Genomic DNA, 16,859 nt, shown 5'->3' on the forward strand with positions numbered 1-16,859 from the left:
TAATCTCTCTGTCTCTGTGTGTGTGTATTTTCCAGAGTGGCACAACTCCTCCTAGATCTTGAACAGACCAGTAACCTGGAATTGATTCGATAGTCCCACAGGAAGCTTGGAGTCCCCAGGAACTCAGGTTAACCACGAAAGGGCCAGTGAGAGTAGCAGTAAATAATGAGAACTCATGAGGCAGACAGACTTAAGCCCTTACAAGCTACACAACCTAAGGCAAGTTACAAACCTATTTAAACCTCAGATTCTTTACCTGTGAAATGGGTAATGTTGTAACCATCACATACTGCTATTGTGAGGATGAAATGCAATAATGGATATAAAGTTCTTAATACAGAGTCTGATCCATGTTAAGTAACTAACAACAATGCCAGGTGCTATTGTTACTATTATTATCCACAGGGTCTTATTTGCCTTTAGACTCTCAGAATCTAGCATAGCACTTGGGACCCAACTGGAGTTCAACATCTGCTCAGAGAAACAAGATAGAGACAAGCATACTGAGACAGAAGAACACAGGACGGAGAGAATTACAGCCAGGTAAAGAGATGAAAAGAAAGACGGAGAGACAAAGAGAGACACAAGAGAGGAAGGAAGACAGAGGTGGGCAGATGCACAGTCTGACATGCCAGTCAACCCCTGACCAAGTCTCTTTCTTTCTGTCTAAATTTCCCTTTAGCAATATGGATCTAACATAATGTTTCCTTACTGGTTTCTCATAATTCAACATAGACAAACAAGGAAGTCATATTCTCCATCCCAAAACCAGGCTTCCCATGACGAAGAAGGGGAGCTGAGCAATAGGGGGACTTGGTATGCACATCCATCATGACACCACAGAAGCAGTGAGTGACTGGCTATTCACTGGAGCAGAAGCAGGCTGTCCTGGCCCTCTCTGAGGCATTCCTATAAGGAGAATAGTCCAGGGGGTATTGAGTCCATGACCTTGGACTCACTTGCCATGGACCTTTTAACTGAATGAGAAGGACATCCATTTCCCTCCCTGGCAGGTCTCCTAGGCAACACCATAGGAACTTTCCTCCACAAAGACAAAGGGCAAACTTTTATCCTCACGTCAAGGAAAAAACAAAACTTCTACGGTGGTGCCGCAGATAAAAATCCACCTGCCAATGAGGGGACATGGGTTGGATCCCTGGTCTCGGAAGATTTCACAGGCTGCAACTCCTGAGCCGGTGATCTAGAGCCAGCAGGCTGCAACTCCCGAAGCCTGCACACCTTGGAGCCTGTGCTCCACAAGAGAAACCACGGCAACGAGAGGCCTGCACACCACAGCAAAGAGCAGCGCCTGCTCGCCACAACTAGAGAAAGCCCGAGTGCAGCAAAGGAGACCCAATGCAACAAAAAGTAATTTTTTTTTAAAGGGCGAAACAGCCCAGTCCTCCAAAGAAGATATTTAACTCAGTCAGGAGGACACCAGCGTCCTCTCTTTGTTGTGTTGACCTTCAGTACTGGCTGTAAATTGTGAGCTTTTTAACACGTCACAGCACACTTCGATAAAACAAAGGTGAGTACGAATGAGATGGCTTTTGCAACAGGGCCATCTTTAGGGAACGAGTATTGAGCAAACCATTGTGGAGATGATATTTTCCATTTACGTGATCCCAGAGGAAGACTGAATCATCAGGAAAGAGCTGAAGCCCATCGGAGTTCTATGCTTGAAATTTCTAAACTACTCTCCACCCTGCTCTCCTGTCCTGCTAAGGACATCTCTGAGCTTGCATGGGAAGAAAGGGGAAGTTTACAACTGAATGTGAAGCTGACTTCAACCATCTGGACGTGCTCTCTTGCCTCCAGTCAGCACGCCGGGCCAGGGCCCCTCTCCCCCCGTTACCCCTCAGCCCTCTTACCACTTCTGAGCGGCATCATGCAGGCAGCCGCAGCAGCCGACTCGGGCCGTCACCACGGCTGTCACCACGTCACTCAGCACCAAACATCCCCCAGCTCTGCAGTTCCAGCTGTTACAGAAATCTGGAAACTCTCCTCTGCCCTCCGAATGAAACCCACTTTGTCAGCCAAACCACACCTGTGAGGACCTGGAGGCTGGGCTGTAGTGCGCTACTGTGGACCCTGACAAGGTTCGTCTCCAATGGGGGCCTCTTCTAGGGCCTTCTCATTTCATTTCATTTCAGAATCATTCCTTAAGGGAAAAAAAAAAAAAAAAAAAAGAGGCTTCCTAGGAGCAAGGAGTCACTCAGTCCGCCTCCTGACTACAGACCCCTGGCAGAGGAAATCACCAAAGCCAGTAAACTGGTAGTTTAGAAGTACAGCTACTTTTAGAGATGGATGGTTTTGACGGTTGTGCAAGAATGTGAATGTACTAGTGCCACTGACCTATACACTTTAAAAGGGCTAACATGATTATATATATTTTGCCACAATTTTTTTTTTTTTTTGGTTCCAAGGTTTGTTTTGTTTTGTTTTTGGATTTGTTGTTATTTTGCTATATATTAGGTCCTCGTTCATGATCCATCTTAAACAAAGCAGTGTGTGCAGGTCAGTCCCAAACTCCCAGATTCTCCCTCCCTTGCCCCCAGCCCCCACCATTATTCAAAGTGAAAAAAATTTAAAAATATACTGAATGCAACACATTTTTTTTAAAAAAAAGGAAGTACACCTAAGTCCCAGGTGGTCTAATGATCACTGATTTAGTATTATTCAATTTTCAATTGAAATATAGTTGTTATACAATATCATAAAAGTTACAGGTATACAATAGTGAGTCACAATTTTTAAAGGTTATAGCTATAAAATATTGGCCATATTCCCCATGTTGTACAATATATCCTTGTGGCTTGTTTTATACATTATAGTTTGTATTTCTGAATCCCCATCCCTATATTGTCCCTCCCTCCTTCCTTCTCCCTATTAGATTGTTCCCTATATCTGGGAGTATGTTTCTTTTTTGTTATATTCACTAGTTACTGTTTCTTTTTTGCTATATTCACTAGTTTGTCAAATTGTTTAGATTCCACGTATAAGTGATACCACACAGTTTTGAGGATTCCCAGGTGGCGCAGTGGTAATGGATCCGTCTGTCAATGCAAGAGATGCAAGAGACTGGCGTTTGGTCCCTGGGTCAGGAAGATCTCCTGAAGGAGGAAATGGCAACCCACTCCAGTATTCTTGCCTAGAATTCCTAGAAAATTCCATGAACAGAGGAGCCTGGTAGGCTACAGTCCATGGGGCACAAAAAGTTGGACACGATTGAGCACACACACACACACATACATGCATATAGTATCTGTCTTTCTCTGTCTGACTCAAAGTATTATTATGTTTAAAGAGAATCTCAGTAGCACAGAAAGCTAACCAGTAGTGAGGGTTTGTAAAAATCAAAAGTAGGAAAATACATGCTCCTATAATCAAAAATGCCCTTAAATTAAAAATCAACACACTCTGTCTGGTGTATGAGTATTTTCTACGAGTACGATTTTCCAAAGAATGTTACAAAGCTTTTCTTTCAGAAACCGGTTCTTCCACAATTGCAACTTGAAGAACATTCAGATCACAGGAGTGGCCTATAAGGGTTTCCAGTTCTAACAGTAACATGTTCAACAGGCTACTTTCATGGTACCTCTCTGAAAATGAAGACACAGTCTCCCATTACATAAGTGGAAAATATTATTTGCATTGGCAGATGGTAAAGTTAAGGCTTGTAAAATCTAAAAGACTGCACTGAAATCATCCCATGAGAAGAGAATTTCAGATTCTAGATCCTGAACTCTAGGCTCAGAGGCCATGATTTCCCTGCCTTCTGGCTTGAGATCATTTAAGAAACAGAGGTCGCTCATTGTTAATTATAATAAGAAACTTCAATAACTGTTCAGCCACATAAACACCTACTCTCTTGAAGCGTGCCTATTAACACTCTTTGCCAGGAGACTCCAACACAAGAAGCCCCAAACTGGGGAAAAGCTCGAAATGAAGCTTACCTTTAGGAAAGGGAAAAGGCGTGATTTATTGCTCACACTTGTCAGTTTCACCCACAAAGAGTACTGAGTGACCTGTAGAAGGCCTTAGGGGCAGGGCAGGGGAACAGCTCCAGCACAGGTCAGGTTCTAACATGTCAGGTACAAGCAGCAGAACACATCGGTCAGGAGCAATCTTGGAGGCAGAAAGGCCAATGGCAAGCCCAAGAAAGAGAACAGATTATGACCATCTCTCAAGCAGCTACCCATAGAAAGAGTTTTTATCCTGATACCAAACCAAGATGGACCAAGAAAAGAGAGAGAAACGCAATGGGCACAGTTCCCTGCCATGCTACCTACAGAGGTGTCTGCATCTGCCCTGGATTTCACAACTTCCCTACAGTCTCTGCAGAAAAAAAAAAAAAAAAAAACATAAACCTCTTCCCACAAAGGATAATAATTTCCTTTGGGTTCTGGTTCCCACCTTCCCCTCCTCCTCAAAGGCATGCACCAGCTGTTTATCATCTCTGTTTCTTTCACCTTTCCCTTTCTATTGCCACATTTCTTTCACCACCATGATTCTAAAGGTTTGTGGCTCAAAAGGCTCTTTCTTTGAGAAGCGGGGAAGTTCTGCATGTCATTCCTAAGGAGCTGATAGATCCCTGGGCTCACTGAGCTCTTCCGTTTCCTAAGAGACGAAGTCTCTTCCGTCTCAGACCTTAGCTGCTCACGGACACCTTCCCTTCCTTTCCAAGCAAGCTTCTAGCACACACACCTCTCCACTCCCTATCTCCTGTTTCCTCCTCTATCCACTGCCTTCACTCCACCAAAACTAATCCTGTGATGTGCGTGCGTAAGCACTCCGTTGTGTCCGACTCTTTTACTACCCCATGGACTGTAGCCCTCCAGGCTCCTCTCTCCATGGGATTTCCCAGGCAAGAATACTGGAGTGAGTTGTCATTTCCAACTCCAGGGGATTTTCCCGACCTGGGGATCGAACCCACGTCTTCTGTGTCTCCTGCATTGCAGGAGGACTCTTTACTGATGAGCCATAGGAAAGGCCAATCCTGTTGAAGTTACCACTGACATTTCAAATGCCAAACTCAGTGGATACACTTTTCCCTCTCATTTGACTTCCTGCTGTATCTCACAGTGACCCATCCCCAGTAGACTAAAACTTCCTCAAATGTCTTGACGTCACAGCAATAAAGCCCTCACAGAGTCTGATAAACAATTTTTCCTTCCCTAGGAAATGTTTAAACCACCCTCCTGGGCCCCAGCTCCCAAGTTTTTGTACTTACATGCCTCCACCTCCCCACCGTGGTCAATCAACCCAGAGATGGGCCTCACCAAGCAGTACCTATCAGTGATTTCCCTGAGAATTTTTCAATAGAGAAGGAAGACAAAAAATGTCTTGGATCTCCCACAATGTTTGGTAACACATTCCAAATACATGCTCATACCTACATGCCTGACTCCCTTGTATCTTTAAAATACATCTCCAATTTTCCTCCCACCAGTTTGCACTAGGTTTCTGTCACCTGTCACCCCAAAAGGGTCCTAACCAATCTAAACATTCTCTTATCTCTAATCCACCTTCCCAGTCTCTGGCTGCTCCCTTCAGTCTTCTCAGCAGGCAACTCTTTCTGTCCATCCCTCAAATATGGCCTTATCTATCACAATTCTAGGGGACAATGGTTGGTGAGACAGAAACATAACTGTATCACTGAACCAGATTGACCCAAGTAAGGCTTTGAATTTCACTGAAACCCACCAGGCCTCACTCAGAACAAGCTATTTGCAGCACAGGTTTCTATGGGAAAAGAGAATCAAGAAAAAAAACTGAAATTAACAGCTGCAAAGTTGATTTAGTAAAGTATCAGTCACTCAGTTGTGTCCAGCACTTTGTGACCCCACGGACTGCAGCCTGCCAGGCTCCTTTGTCCATGGAAGTCTCCAGGCACAAATACTGGAGTAGGTTGCTATTCTCTTCTCCAGGGGACCTTCCCAACCGAGGAAGTTCTTCAAACCAGGTCAGTTCTTCAAACTAGGTTTCCTTCATTGGAGGCAGATTTTTTTTTTTACCATCCAAGCCACCAGGGAAGCCTGCAAAGTTCACTTCAGTTCAGTTCAGTCGCTCAGTCGTGTCCGACTCTTTGCAACCCCATGAATCGCAGCATGCCAGGCCTCCCTGTCCATCACCAACTCCCGGAGTTTACTCAAACTCATGTCCATCGAATCGATGATGCCATCCAGCCATCTCATCTTCTGTCGTCCCCTTCTCCTCCTGCCCCCAATCCCTCCCAGCATCAGGATCTTTTCCAATGAGTCAACTCTTCGCATGAGGTGGCCAAAGTACTGCAGTTTCAGCTTCAGCATCAGTCCGTCCAGTGAACACCCAGGACTGATCTCCTTTAGGATGGACTGGTTGGATCTCCTTGCAGTCCAAGGGACTCTCGAGAGTCTTCTCCAACACCACAGTTCAAAAGCATCAATTCTTTGGCACTCAGCTTTCTTCACCATCCAACTCTTACATCCATACATGACCACTGGAAAAACCATAGCCTTGACTAGACGGACCTTTGTTGGCAAAGTAATGTCTCTGCTTTTTAATATGCTATCTAGGTTGGTCATAACTTTCTTTCCAAGGAGTAAGCGTCTTTTAATTTCATGGCTGCGGTCACCATCTGCAGTGATGTTGGAGCCCCAAAAAATAAAGTCTGACACTGTTTCCACTGTTTCCCCATCTATTTCCCATGAAGTGATGGGACCAGATGCCATGATCTTAGTTTTCTGAATGTTGAGCTTTAAGCCAACTTTTTCACTCTCCTCTTTCTCTTAGGCTAGGCTATATTTTAAAGATCAGAGATGCAGAATATGTATCACTTTGTATAAAAGACCGGGATATGTGTGTGTGTGTGTGTGTGTATCAGTTCAGTTGCTCAGTCATGTTCAACTCTTTGCGACCCCATGGACTGCAGTACACCAGGCTTCCCTATCCATCACCAGCTCCTGGAGCCTACTCAAACTCATGTCCAATGCAACAGTGATGCCATCCAACCATCTCATCCTCTGTCATTCCCTTCTCCTCCTGCCTTCAATCTTTCCCAGCATCAGGGTCTTTTCAAATGTGTCAGTTCTTCACATCACATGCCAAAGTACTGGAGTTTCAGCTTCAGCATCACTCCCTCCAATGACTATTCAGGACTGATTTCCTTTAGGATGGACTGGTTGGATCTCCTTGCAGTCCAAGGGACTCTCAAGAGTCTTCTCTAACACCACAGTTCAAAAGCATCAATTCTTCGGCATTCAGCTTTCTTTATAGTCCAACTCTCACATCCATACATGACTACTGGAAAAACCATAGCTTTGACTAGATGGATCTTTGTTGGCAAAGTAATGTCTCTGCTTTTTAATATGCTGCTGGTTGGTCATAACTTTTCTTCCAAGGAGCAAGCATCTTTTAATTTCATGGCTGCAGTCACCATCTGCAGTGATTTTGGAGCCCAAGAAAACAAAGTCTCTCACTGTTTCCATTGTTTCCCTATCTATTTGCCATGAAGGGATGGGACCAGATGCCATGATCTTAGTTTTCTGAATGTTGAGTTTTGAGCCAACTTTTTCACTTTCCTCTTTCACTTTTATCAAGAGGCTCTTCAGTTCTTCTTCGCTTTCTGCCATAAGGGTGGTGTCATCTGCATAACTGAGGTTATTGATATTTCTCCCAGCAATCTTGATTCCAGCTTGTGCTTCATCCAGCCTGGCATTTCACATGATGTACTCTGCACATAAGTTAAATAAGCAGGGTGACAATACACAGCCTTGACGTGCTCCTTTTTCTATTTGGAACCAGTCTGTTGTTCCATGTCCAGTTTTAACTGTTGCTCATTGACCTGCATACAGATTTCTCAGGAGGCAGGTAAGGTAGTCTGGTATTCCCACCTCTTGAAGAATTTTCCACAGTTTGTTGTGATCCACACAGTCAAAGGTTTTGGTGTAGTCAATTAAACAGAAGTAGATGTTTTTCTGGAATTCTCTCACTTTTTCGATGATCCAGCGGATGTTGGCAATTTGATCTCTGGTTCTTCTGCCTTTTCTAAATCCAGCTTGAATACCTGGAAGTTCACAGTTCACATACTGTTGAAGCCTGGCTTGGAGAATTTTGAGCATTACTTTACCAGTGTGTGAGATGAGTGCAATTGTTCAGTAGTTTGAATATTCTTTGGCATTGCCTTTCTTTGGTATTGGAATATATATATATATGTGTGTGTGTGTGTGTGTGTGTGTATGATCCAAATACGCATATTTGTCAGATCCAATAATTTAGGCTGCTGCTGCTGCTAAGTTGCTTCAGTCGTGTCCAACTCTGTGCGACCCCATAGACGGCAGCCCACCAGGCTCCCCTGAACCTTGGATTCTCCAGGCAAGAATATTGGAGTGGGGTGCCATTGCCTTCTCCAATAATTTAGGCAGTTTCTGATAAAATGATAGTCAAAAATCTAATCATACAAAGGGCCTGTTCCTGACATTAGAACCCCTCTGCCATGATGCAGTGGGAGGTACAAACGTCACTTATTGATGAGCTCGTGGACATAGCTGACCTAAATCTCACCATGGTCCAGAATGTGTAGTGTCCTGTAGAACAACTGGCTTGGACCCTCAAAGCCCTCAATGTCATGGAGACCAGAGGGAGGTGGAGGGAGAAGAAGGGAGACTTTCTAGTCTGAGGCAACAGAAAGGTAATAGTCAAGTACAAAGCATGAAACTTGAGTGGAGCCTAGCTTTTAAAAAACTTCTTGGGAGGCGGGAGGGGGATTGGGATGGGGAACACATGTAAATCCATGGCTGATTCATGTCAATGTATGGAGAAAAAAAAAAGAAATTCTATCATCTTAATACACTCAAAAAAATAAATAGATAAAAAATAAAAAACTTCTTAAAAGAACAGTTTTAGGAATTTGAGTATAGCTGAGATTTGGAATGTTATTGAAATAATAAATTGAAGTGTAAAAACAATGTCATGCACATTGCTATTTATAAAATAGATAACTAAGAAGGACCTACTGTATAACATAGGAAGCTCTGCTTAATAATCTGTAATTAACTATATGGGGAAAGAATCTTAAAAAAGAGTTGATATATGTATGCATATGTGCTAAGTAGCTTCAGTAGTGTTCAACCGTGTGTGACCCCATGGACTATAGCCCACCGGGTTCCTCTGTCCATGGGATTCTCCAGGCAAGAATACTGGAGTGGGTTGCCCTCCTGCAGGGGATCTTCCCAACTCAGGAATCAAACCGAGTCTCTTATGTCTCCTGCACTGGCAGGCAGGTTCTTTAACACTAGCACCGCCTAAGAAGCCCTGATATATGTATGTGTGTAACTGACTCACTGATGTACACCTGAAGCTAACACAACACTGTAAACCAACTTTACTCCAATAAAAATTAAAACAAAACAAAACCTCACAATAGCATCATTGTCTAGGAAGATCTTCTTGCCCTTGAGAGAAGCTGAAATACTTAGAATTGAACTCACCTGGTATCTATCGCCCGGAGCTCCTTCCTTATCCCTCTTGTCTTCTGGCTCTTCTAACTCAACCCTACTCATGCTCAGCTGCTCTGCTCACACTTACGTGCCACACCTATGGACAAGCAGAACGCCCTGATCAGTATCTCCAGCTTGGAACTCTCTTCTTGGTTCCAGAACTGTGCAGCTCCCTTTTTACTCAACATTCACACCTAAATGTTCCAGCAGCTCCTCACACTCACGTTATTCAAAGTCAAACACATCTTTCCCCTTTTCAATGCCTGCCACCCTTCCCCCACCCCCAAAAAAACTCTTCTGCTTTTTCTGTTTTCGCTATCTTAGTATGTCAACTTAGTAATGTCAAGTTGACCAAGCCAGAAACTTCCTTCTTTCTTTCCCCAACACCAAATCTTGTGTACTTCATCAGTCTCTCCTCTCCATCTCCTCCCCACTGCTCTATTCTTGCTGTCTTTGTCTCCCAAACTAAACATTATTGTCTCCCAAACCAAAGCATCCCCATTGGGCTTTCTTGTCTCCAGTCTTCCTGCCATCTATTTTCCACCCTTCCATCAAGAGTAGATTTGTAGATTTTTCTAACGTACAGGGAACTATATTCAATATTTTATAATAACCTATATGGGAAAAGAATCTGAAAAAGAAAAAAAAATAGTGATTCAGATATATATATATATATATATATATATATACCACTTTGCTGTACATCTGAAACTAACACAACATTGTAAATCAACTGTACTTCAATTTTTAAAAATCCATCAGTACACTGCTCAAAATTCTTCACTGGTTCCTTAGTGCCTCCAAGATAAAATGTAATAAACTTCTCTTGCATGACATTTGAGGTCTTTGACGACCTTTGTTCCCACCTTCCTTCCAAGGCTCGTCTCCTACTAAGCAGCCCACTGTTGCAATCAGTTCCTCAAATATGCTATGCTCCTGTGGTCACTCTGAGCATCCCTTATCCTCCAGAGCTGCTGGGCATTTACACATACCATCCTCTGAGCTTGGATACCACGCTCTGCAACCTCTGGACCAACCCCCCTCCACTCTGCCTACAAACAATCCTTACTGGAGAAGATAGGTGTGTGAGAATGCCGCCCAGGTCAACTTCTGAGCTCCATTTCCCCTATGGCCCCATTGACGCCAACACACAACCATTTTAAAGCAATTTAGCTCACTACATTACGTTATTTGTTTATGTAATTGGTTTCCCTCAGATGGAAGATTCTTAATAACATGGAACTTTATTTTTAGTTTGTTTTTTTAAGGAACTAGTCCATTCCTATAGCTGGCAGCCACTCAACAATTATTGATTTTAAAAAACTGACAAGGGGTGGGAGGGATGAACAGGTGGAGCCCAGTGAATTTTTAGAGAGGTGAAAGTGCTCTGTATGATACAATGGATATACGCCCTTAGACATGTATCCAAACCCAAACAACGTACAAAAGCAAGAGTTAACATAAGCGACAGACCCTGAGTGATTATGATGTGTCAATGTAGGTTCATCAGTCGTACCAAATATACCACTCAGCTGGGAAATATTGATAAAACAGAGTAGGCTGTATGTGTGTAGGAGCAGGGGGAATGTGAGGAAACTCTGTACCTCTGCTCATAAAACTGCTCATAAAAATTCTATGAAAAAATATATACACAAAGAGAGAAAAAGAGAATCACCTGTGAGGGAGAAAGCACAGAAACAGAGAAAGAGATGAGAAATCAAATCCCAGATGAGAACATACAAATCCCAAGATGGACCAGTGGAAAGCAGCTCTTCAGTGCCGAAATGAAAAAAGAAATGGACAGCCAGAGATGACTGTTGAGAAGAATTTGCTTAAAAACTAATTTAGATGAATAACCATGGAAGTAGTACTAACTAAGAAGCAGGAAAATTTTAAGGGGGAAATTAGAAATTCAGCCTCCTGCCTTCAACTGTAAGGGACAAGAAACTAGTCAAGTGGTAGAGATGAGAGATAAGCCAGGAATGAAGTGAACAATTTGAAAGTCCCTTGCACAGACATAGCAGAATAATTACTTAAACTGTGAAGGCAGTATTTTAGGTCTAAAATGTCACCACCATCAAGTTTAAGTTTTATTGTAGTCTGTTAGGGAAGGGTTCTCTGGAGATTATGAATAACTGCTTCTTGAAATGGAAACTCTGCAAAAACAATTGACATTTCTATAATCCTTAAGGAATAGGACTTAGAGGGAAAATGACTATGCAGGTGACTCTCTGAACATCAGTGTCTGAATAGCTAATATTCATCCTTGCTTTATGTCAGCCTCATTAATCAGCTTCTATTAAAGATAATGCCATACATGTAATTATATGGCACAGCATTATGCTAAATATTTAAGGCTATCATACTGCACCATCTCTTAGGTGTGGTGATATATCGCCCAAATTTGAATGTGTCAATTTTTCATAGATTTCATCTATATTCATGGCTCAAGGCCCTTTAGCAAATTAATAACCAAAAGAGAATGGACTCCTCCTCTATTTATAAGTCTATAGTCGATTGCTTAGCATACTTCTCCACTCTTGCTTTATCTCTCAAAGTCCTATTGGGCTTTCTAAAAACTATGCCTACCCTTTGCTTTCTAATTGTCCTAGTTCCCACATTAGATTTGTTTCCTAAATCTAATCACATGTAATTTCAAAATTTGCATCACTCTTGTAAACTGAGTCATCAAAACAGATTATAAAGGAAATGAGAATATACTCTAAGTCAGATTAAACCAAACCCACAACCTTGCAGTAAAACCTCACTCATCTGCTTATTCTGCATTTTTAACATACAAAAAAAAAACCTCATCTTTATAAAGTTTGTAAGTGCTAACATGGTGTTTCATTCATCACTCCTTAGGAGAAACCTTACAAAAAAGTCAGCACTGTCCTAATTATATAATCAGGAAAACAGAGAAGACGAGAAACATTGGCCAAATTTCCATGACAAATAGCTGAATGGGGATTAAAATTCTGTGTTCACAGGCATTTTCTCCTGCATACTTTTTTTGGTGAAAATTCTGTTGTCAGGTACCTGGCCTCCCCAAGGCTATTCACATCAATCATTAACCACCATTAAATCAATAAACTCCTGCTGCTTCCACCCTAAGCCCAACACACCCTTGGGAGAAGCAGCATTGTCAGAATTCAGCGCCTGACACCACTCTAAAAATGGCTGCCTCTCTGCTAAGGGTCCCCTCCTTAGGAATTCCCAAAGTTCATTTCTTTTACCTCATCTTTTAAGTCAGACAAGCCCAAACATTCTCCTCCAATTTGATGAGAATCTATCCAGCTGACTTCATTTGTTGTAATAAAGAAAAAGCAGAAACTTTGTTCTATCCAAGTAGGTAATACTGTCCTGGACTCTGGGGCAAACCCTGTGGCTTTTGATAATGCCTGTCCTAATGCAGTAAACTCTGCCTTGGTATGTGGTATTGATGAAAAAAGGCTAGATTATTTCTTCATCGGTGGCTTTAGAACAAGGTGCTTGTTAAAATGCAAATTCCTATATATGGAATTTAGAAAGATGGTAACGACAACCCTATATGCAAAACAGAAAAAGAGACACAGAAGTACAGAACAGACTTTTGAACTCTGTGGGAGAAGGTGAGGGTGGAATGTTTCGAAAGAACAGCATGTATATTATCTATGGTGAAACAGATCACCAGCCCAGGTGAGATGCAGGAGACAAGTGCTCGGGCCTGGTGCACTGGGAAGACCCAGAGGAATCAGGTGGAGAGGGAGGTGGGAGGGGGGATCGGGATGGGGAATACGTGTAAATCTATGGCTGATTCATATCAATGTATGACAAAACCCACTGAAAAAATAAATAAATAAATAAAGGGAAAAAAAAAAACTTAAAATCAAAAGATCTTTCAGTATACATAATGTTTTCAAGGTAACAAAAATAACTTTGATGTTCTAATCTTTGTAATACATATATTAAGTATTCCAAGAAAAAAGCCATATAGCATTAATAAAACAAGTTGTAAAATGTTAACATAGCTACTTAACATTAATGATAAAATAAATAAACTTTCTGGACTAAAAAAAAAAAAAAAGCAAATTCCTAGGTTCCAAGCTACCAAATCAGACTTTAGGGATGACAATGCTTCCAACAGCACTGCAACTAGAGAAAACCTGTGTGCAACAAAGAAGACCCAGAGTATCCATAAATAAATAAATAAAAATTAAACCAACAGCACTGTGATTCTTCTGCAATCGCAAGGAGGAAAGCCTTAGGCAGGACTAGGGTTTCTCACACTAGACTGCGTGCTTCTGAGAATAGGAAGCAAATTTTATTCATCCTCACAGCCCTAGTATCCAGCTGAGGTGCTTAACAATGTTCCGTGATTGAACACATAAGAATTGTGTTAATTGGGTGTGCAATATAAGTGTCCAAAATCTTTTGTTAGAATTGGCTCCTGCATAGTTACTTACGGAGCAGTGTAAATACCTATAAACCCATGGTACTGATGTTTAGCTTTGTCCTACTCCTCGTCTGCAGAGTGCAAGATTGAATGAGCCAAAGGCATGACCTCTGCAAAGCTCTTTCTGGGAAAGATTGAGGGCAGGAAGAGAAGGGGGTGACAGAGGATGAGGTGGTTGGATGGCATCACCGACTCAATGGACATGAGTTTAAACAAACTCCAGGAGATAGAGGACAGGGAAGCCTGGCATGCTGCAGTCCATGGAATCACAAAGAGTCAGACACAACTGAGTGACTGACCAAAAACAGACCTTCTCCACGGCAGCCTGAGGCCCAGAGAGTCTCCAGTCACTCAGAACATTTAAGTCCTTTGGTCATTTTAGACAAAAATTCTAGTCTGGTCAAAAAGCCGATCTCCAGACTCTCAGTTAAATCTTCTCTCTTCCTCCAGTTGGGACCTACCTTTGCTGGGCATACTGCTGAGAATGGGGTGCATGGGCCACCCCCTTCAGTGCCTCCTCTGCCATGCCCTCTGCAGCCTCTGGATCCCCTGGGGGCCAGGAGAGTCGGAAGGGGAAAGAGGTGGGGACGGTGAAGTCTTCTTCCACTGCTGGACTTGTAATCCAAAAGCAGGCCTTGGCACAGCAGACACACAATTACCAACACTTCCTCCTCACAGGGGAAACTTCCTCCTCACTGAGGACCTGATGTAGTCGCCATTCAGATGGTACTACTACCCAGTCCAAGCTGGTACTGCTTGCCACAGAACAGAGTTGTTGGGGCAAGAAACAGCCACTTTATTCTGAAAGCCATCAGACCAAGAAGATGGTGAACTTGTGCCCCCAAAGAATCAGTGTGGCCTTGAGTTAGAATTCAGGCTTTTTTTTTTTTTTAACGCAGGCTTCTTTTATACTAAAAGGGCCAGATGTAAAGTCAAGCATTTCCTGTTTCCAATCTGTGTTATTTCTTCCAGCCTCCAGTTGTCCACAGGTGGGCCTGATCAGGCCCTCCAGTGAGTTAAACAAAGGTATTTTAGCTTAATGCTCATTGCCTGGGAGGCAGGGTTCCCAGAGATGGGCCATTGTGTATAATTTAATCTGAAAGGTAACACCCCTTTAGTGATTGACTTGTAATAGAATACAAAAGTTCTTCCCTGCTCTTGTGAGAAAGAAACAGGCCTCAGTCCTTCCAACTGGAACTCTGAAGGCCCCAAGATTTGGCTTACTATCCGGGGGACCTCTCGCCCCCATCCCCGAGGAACATACACTGACAACCCTCTCTCCAAGAGTCTCACTGTCCACCCCGATGGTGTTGCCCCTCCTCTTCCCCCTCACCTGGAGCACATGAGGGCAAATACTGTCCACACCAGTTCCACAGACTCTTAGCATGTCCCACACAGGTGGTCCAACATCTCGCAAGGAAGAATTAATGGGAACATCTGTCACCAGACGTAGTGTCTGAGGAGACAGCTAACATCTAGTTACATTAGTCAGCCTCTTAGTCACAAGTAAAGAGACTCCCTCAATTCATCTTAATTAATGGAGGTTTGGGATAAAATACTGGTGGAAATAAGGAACGCTAATATAGCATGGCAGCCCAAGGGCAGCCCCTGGCGCAGAGGACTAGGGTGCAGTTCAGAGTGAGGAACGGGTCTAATGACCAGAAGTCTGAACTGCCTCTCTGCTCCGGCTGCCCTTTCTCCTTCTGCTTCCACCCGCGTGCCAGCTCCCACTCCCAGCCTTGTTCCCTGGAACACAGTAAGACGCGAACAGGTCGGGGTTCTGTTGTCAAACACATCTAGGGAACACTGAGTTTGAAGGAGGAAACAGAACAGGCTCTGTCTTGAAAGCAGGACTCCCATCTTGGGCCAGACTGTGGACTTTGAACTCTATGCCCAGTATCTATGGGAACGACAATCCAACTGGAAAACCAGGCCCCCGGAAAGAAGAGCCCCAGGGCGCTCCATCCCCGAAAAGAACACCCTAACTAGCTGTGTAACCAAATAGAATCATACATTCTATTATGCTTATTGGGGCATGACCACAAGCCTATTGATAACTGTCCACTGTTAACTACCTAGGTTTAAGGCATATGAATCATGGGTTAACTTTGATTGTCTCTTTCTTTTTCCTTTGTTCAGACTAGTTTCAGGGAATTTGGGGAGGCGGGTTTGGGCATGTATGCTTAGGGTATGTAAGGTTTTCACAAAACCTGGTCGGGGTCCTTGGCTAAGAGGAGACCCTCCCCTGGCCCTGCCAGTGTAATAAACTGCACTCCACCATCTGCATTGTCCTTCTGAGTGAGTTTGTTTCCCGGAACACGTGGCTACAACAAGTTAAGAGTGTTTAGACAAGTTTATTCCTGTGGGATCTTCAGAATCCTTAAAACGCTAATGCACCCTGTGACTTTCTAAGAGAGGATATGGATCTGGTGTTTCCCAAATGCTCTGGCCTGGGAAACCTCATTCAAGGAACACCTGTTCCCATGTTCAGGTGCTATGTGCCTTTTCTCTGCCTCCTGACTTCAGCTTACTCGTGGCTTTGAGGCCCCATGGCACCTGCAGACTGCCCTCTCGATGTATTCTCAGCTCCTGCTCCCTCAACCAACCGACTCTCTCTATATCTTGATCCTTTGTCTTAAAGCCAAAGAAACGGCTTACTGCAGTGTCCCTCACTGCCATCAGGCCAGTAAGGGCAGTCTAGGCAGATCCTTGGTATTGAGCCATCTTACTCCATGGGGTCGCAAAGAGTCGGACACAACTCAGTGACTGAACAACAACTATAGGCCATGGATTAATCTGCAGCCTGACCCACGTTGGTCTGGTTGCTCACCCTGATGAGGAGGGTGGAACAATATAAGGCCCCCCACCCCGTGAAGGGGACAACACCAAAACTGAACTATAAACACCAGTGTCTCTGTAAGCCCTTTGTGACAGCCAGCCACTAA

At 43.4% G+C, this 16,859-nt stretch overlaps 1 protein-coding gene across 1 annotated transcript in view; it reads right to left on the minus strand.

Annotated features, from left to right (window-relative positions):
• The window catches only part of LOC133068097 (uncharacterized), a 125,896-nt gene that overhangs the window by 44,990 nt on the left and 64,047 nt on the right, over positions 1-16,859 (minus strand). Inside the window, exon 3 of the mRNA XM_061159152.1 lies at positions 9,471-9,576. Within this exon, the coding sequence (XP_061015135.1) occupies positions 9,471-9,542 (72 nt within the window). The 5' untranslated portion in view covers positions 9,543-9,576. The remainder of the gene's footprint in view (positions 1-9,470; positions 9,577-16,859) is intronic.

Source organism: Dama dama, chromosome 13 (assembly GCF_033118175.1).
Source record: "Dama dama isolate Ldn47 chromosome 13, ASM3311817v1, whole genome shotgun sequence".
Classification (NCBI taxonomy): domain Eukaryota; kingdom Metazoa; phylum Chordata; class Mammalia; order Artiodactyla; family Cervidae; genus Dama; species Dama dama.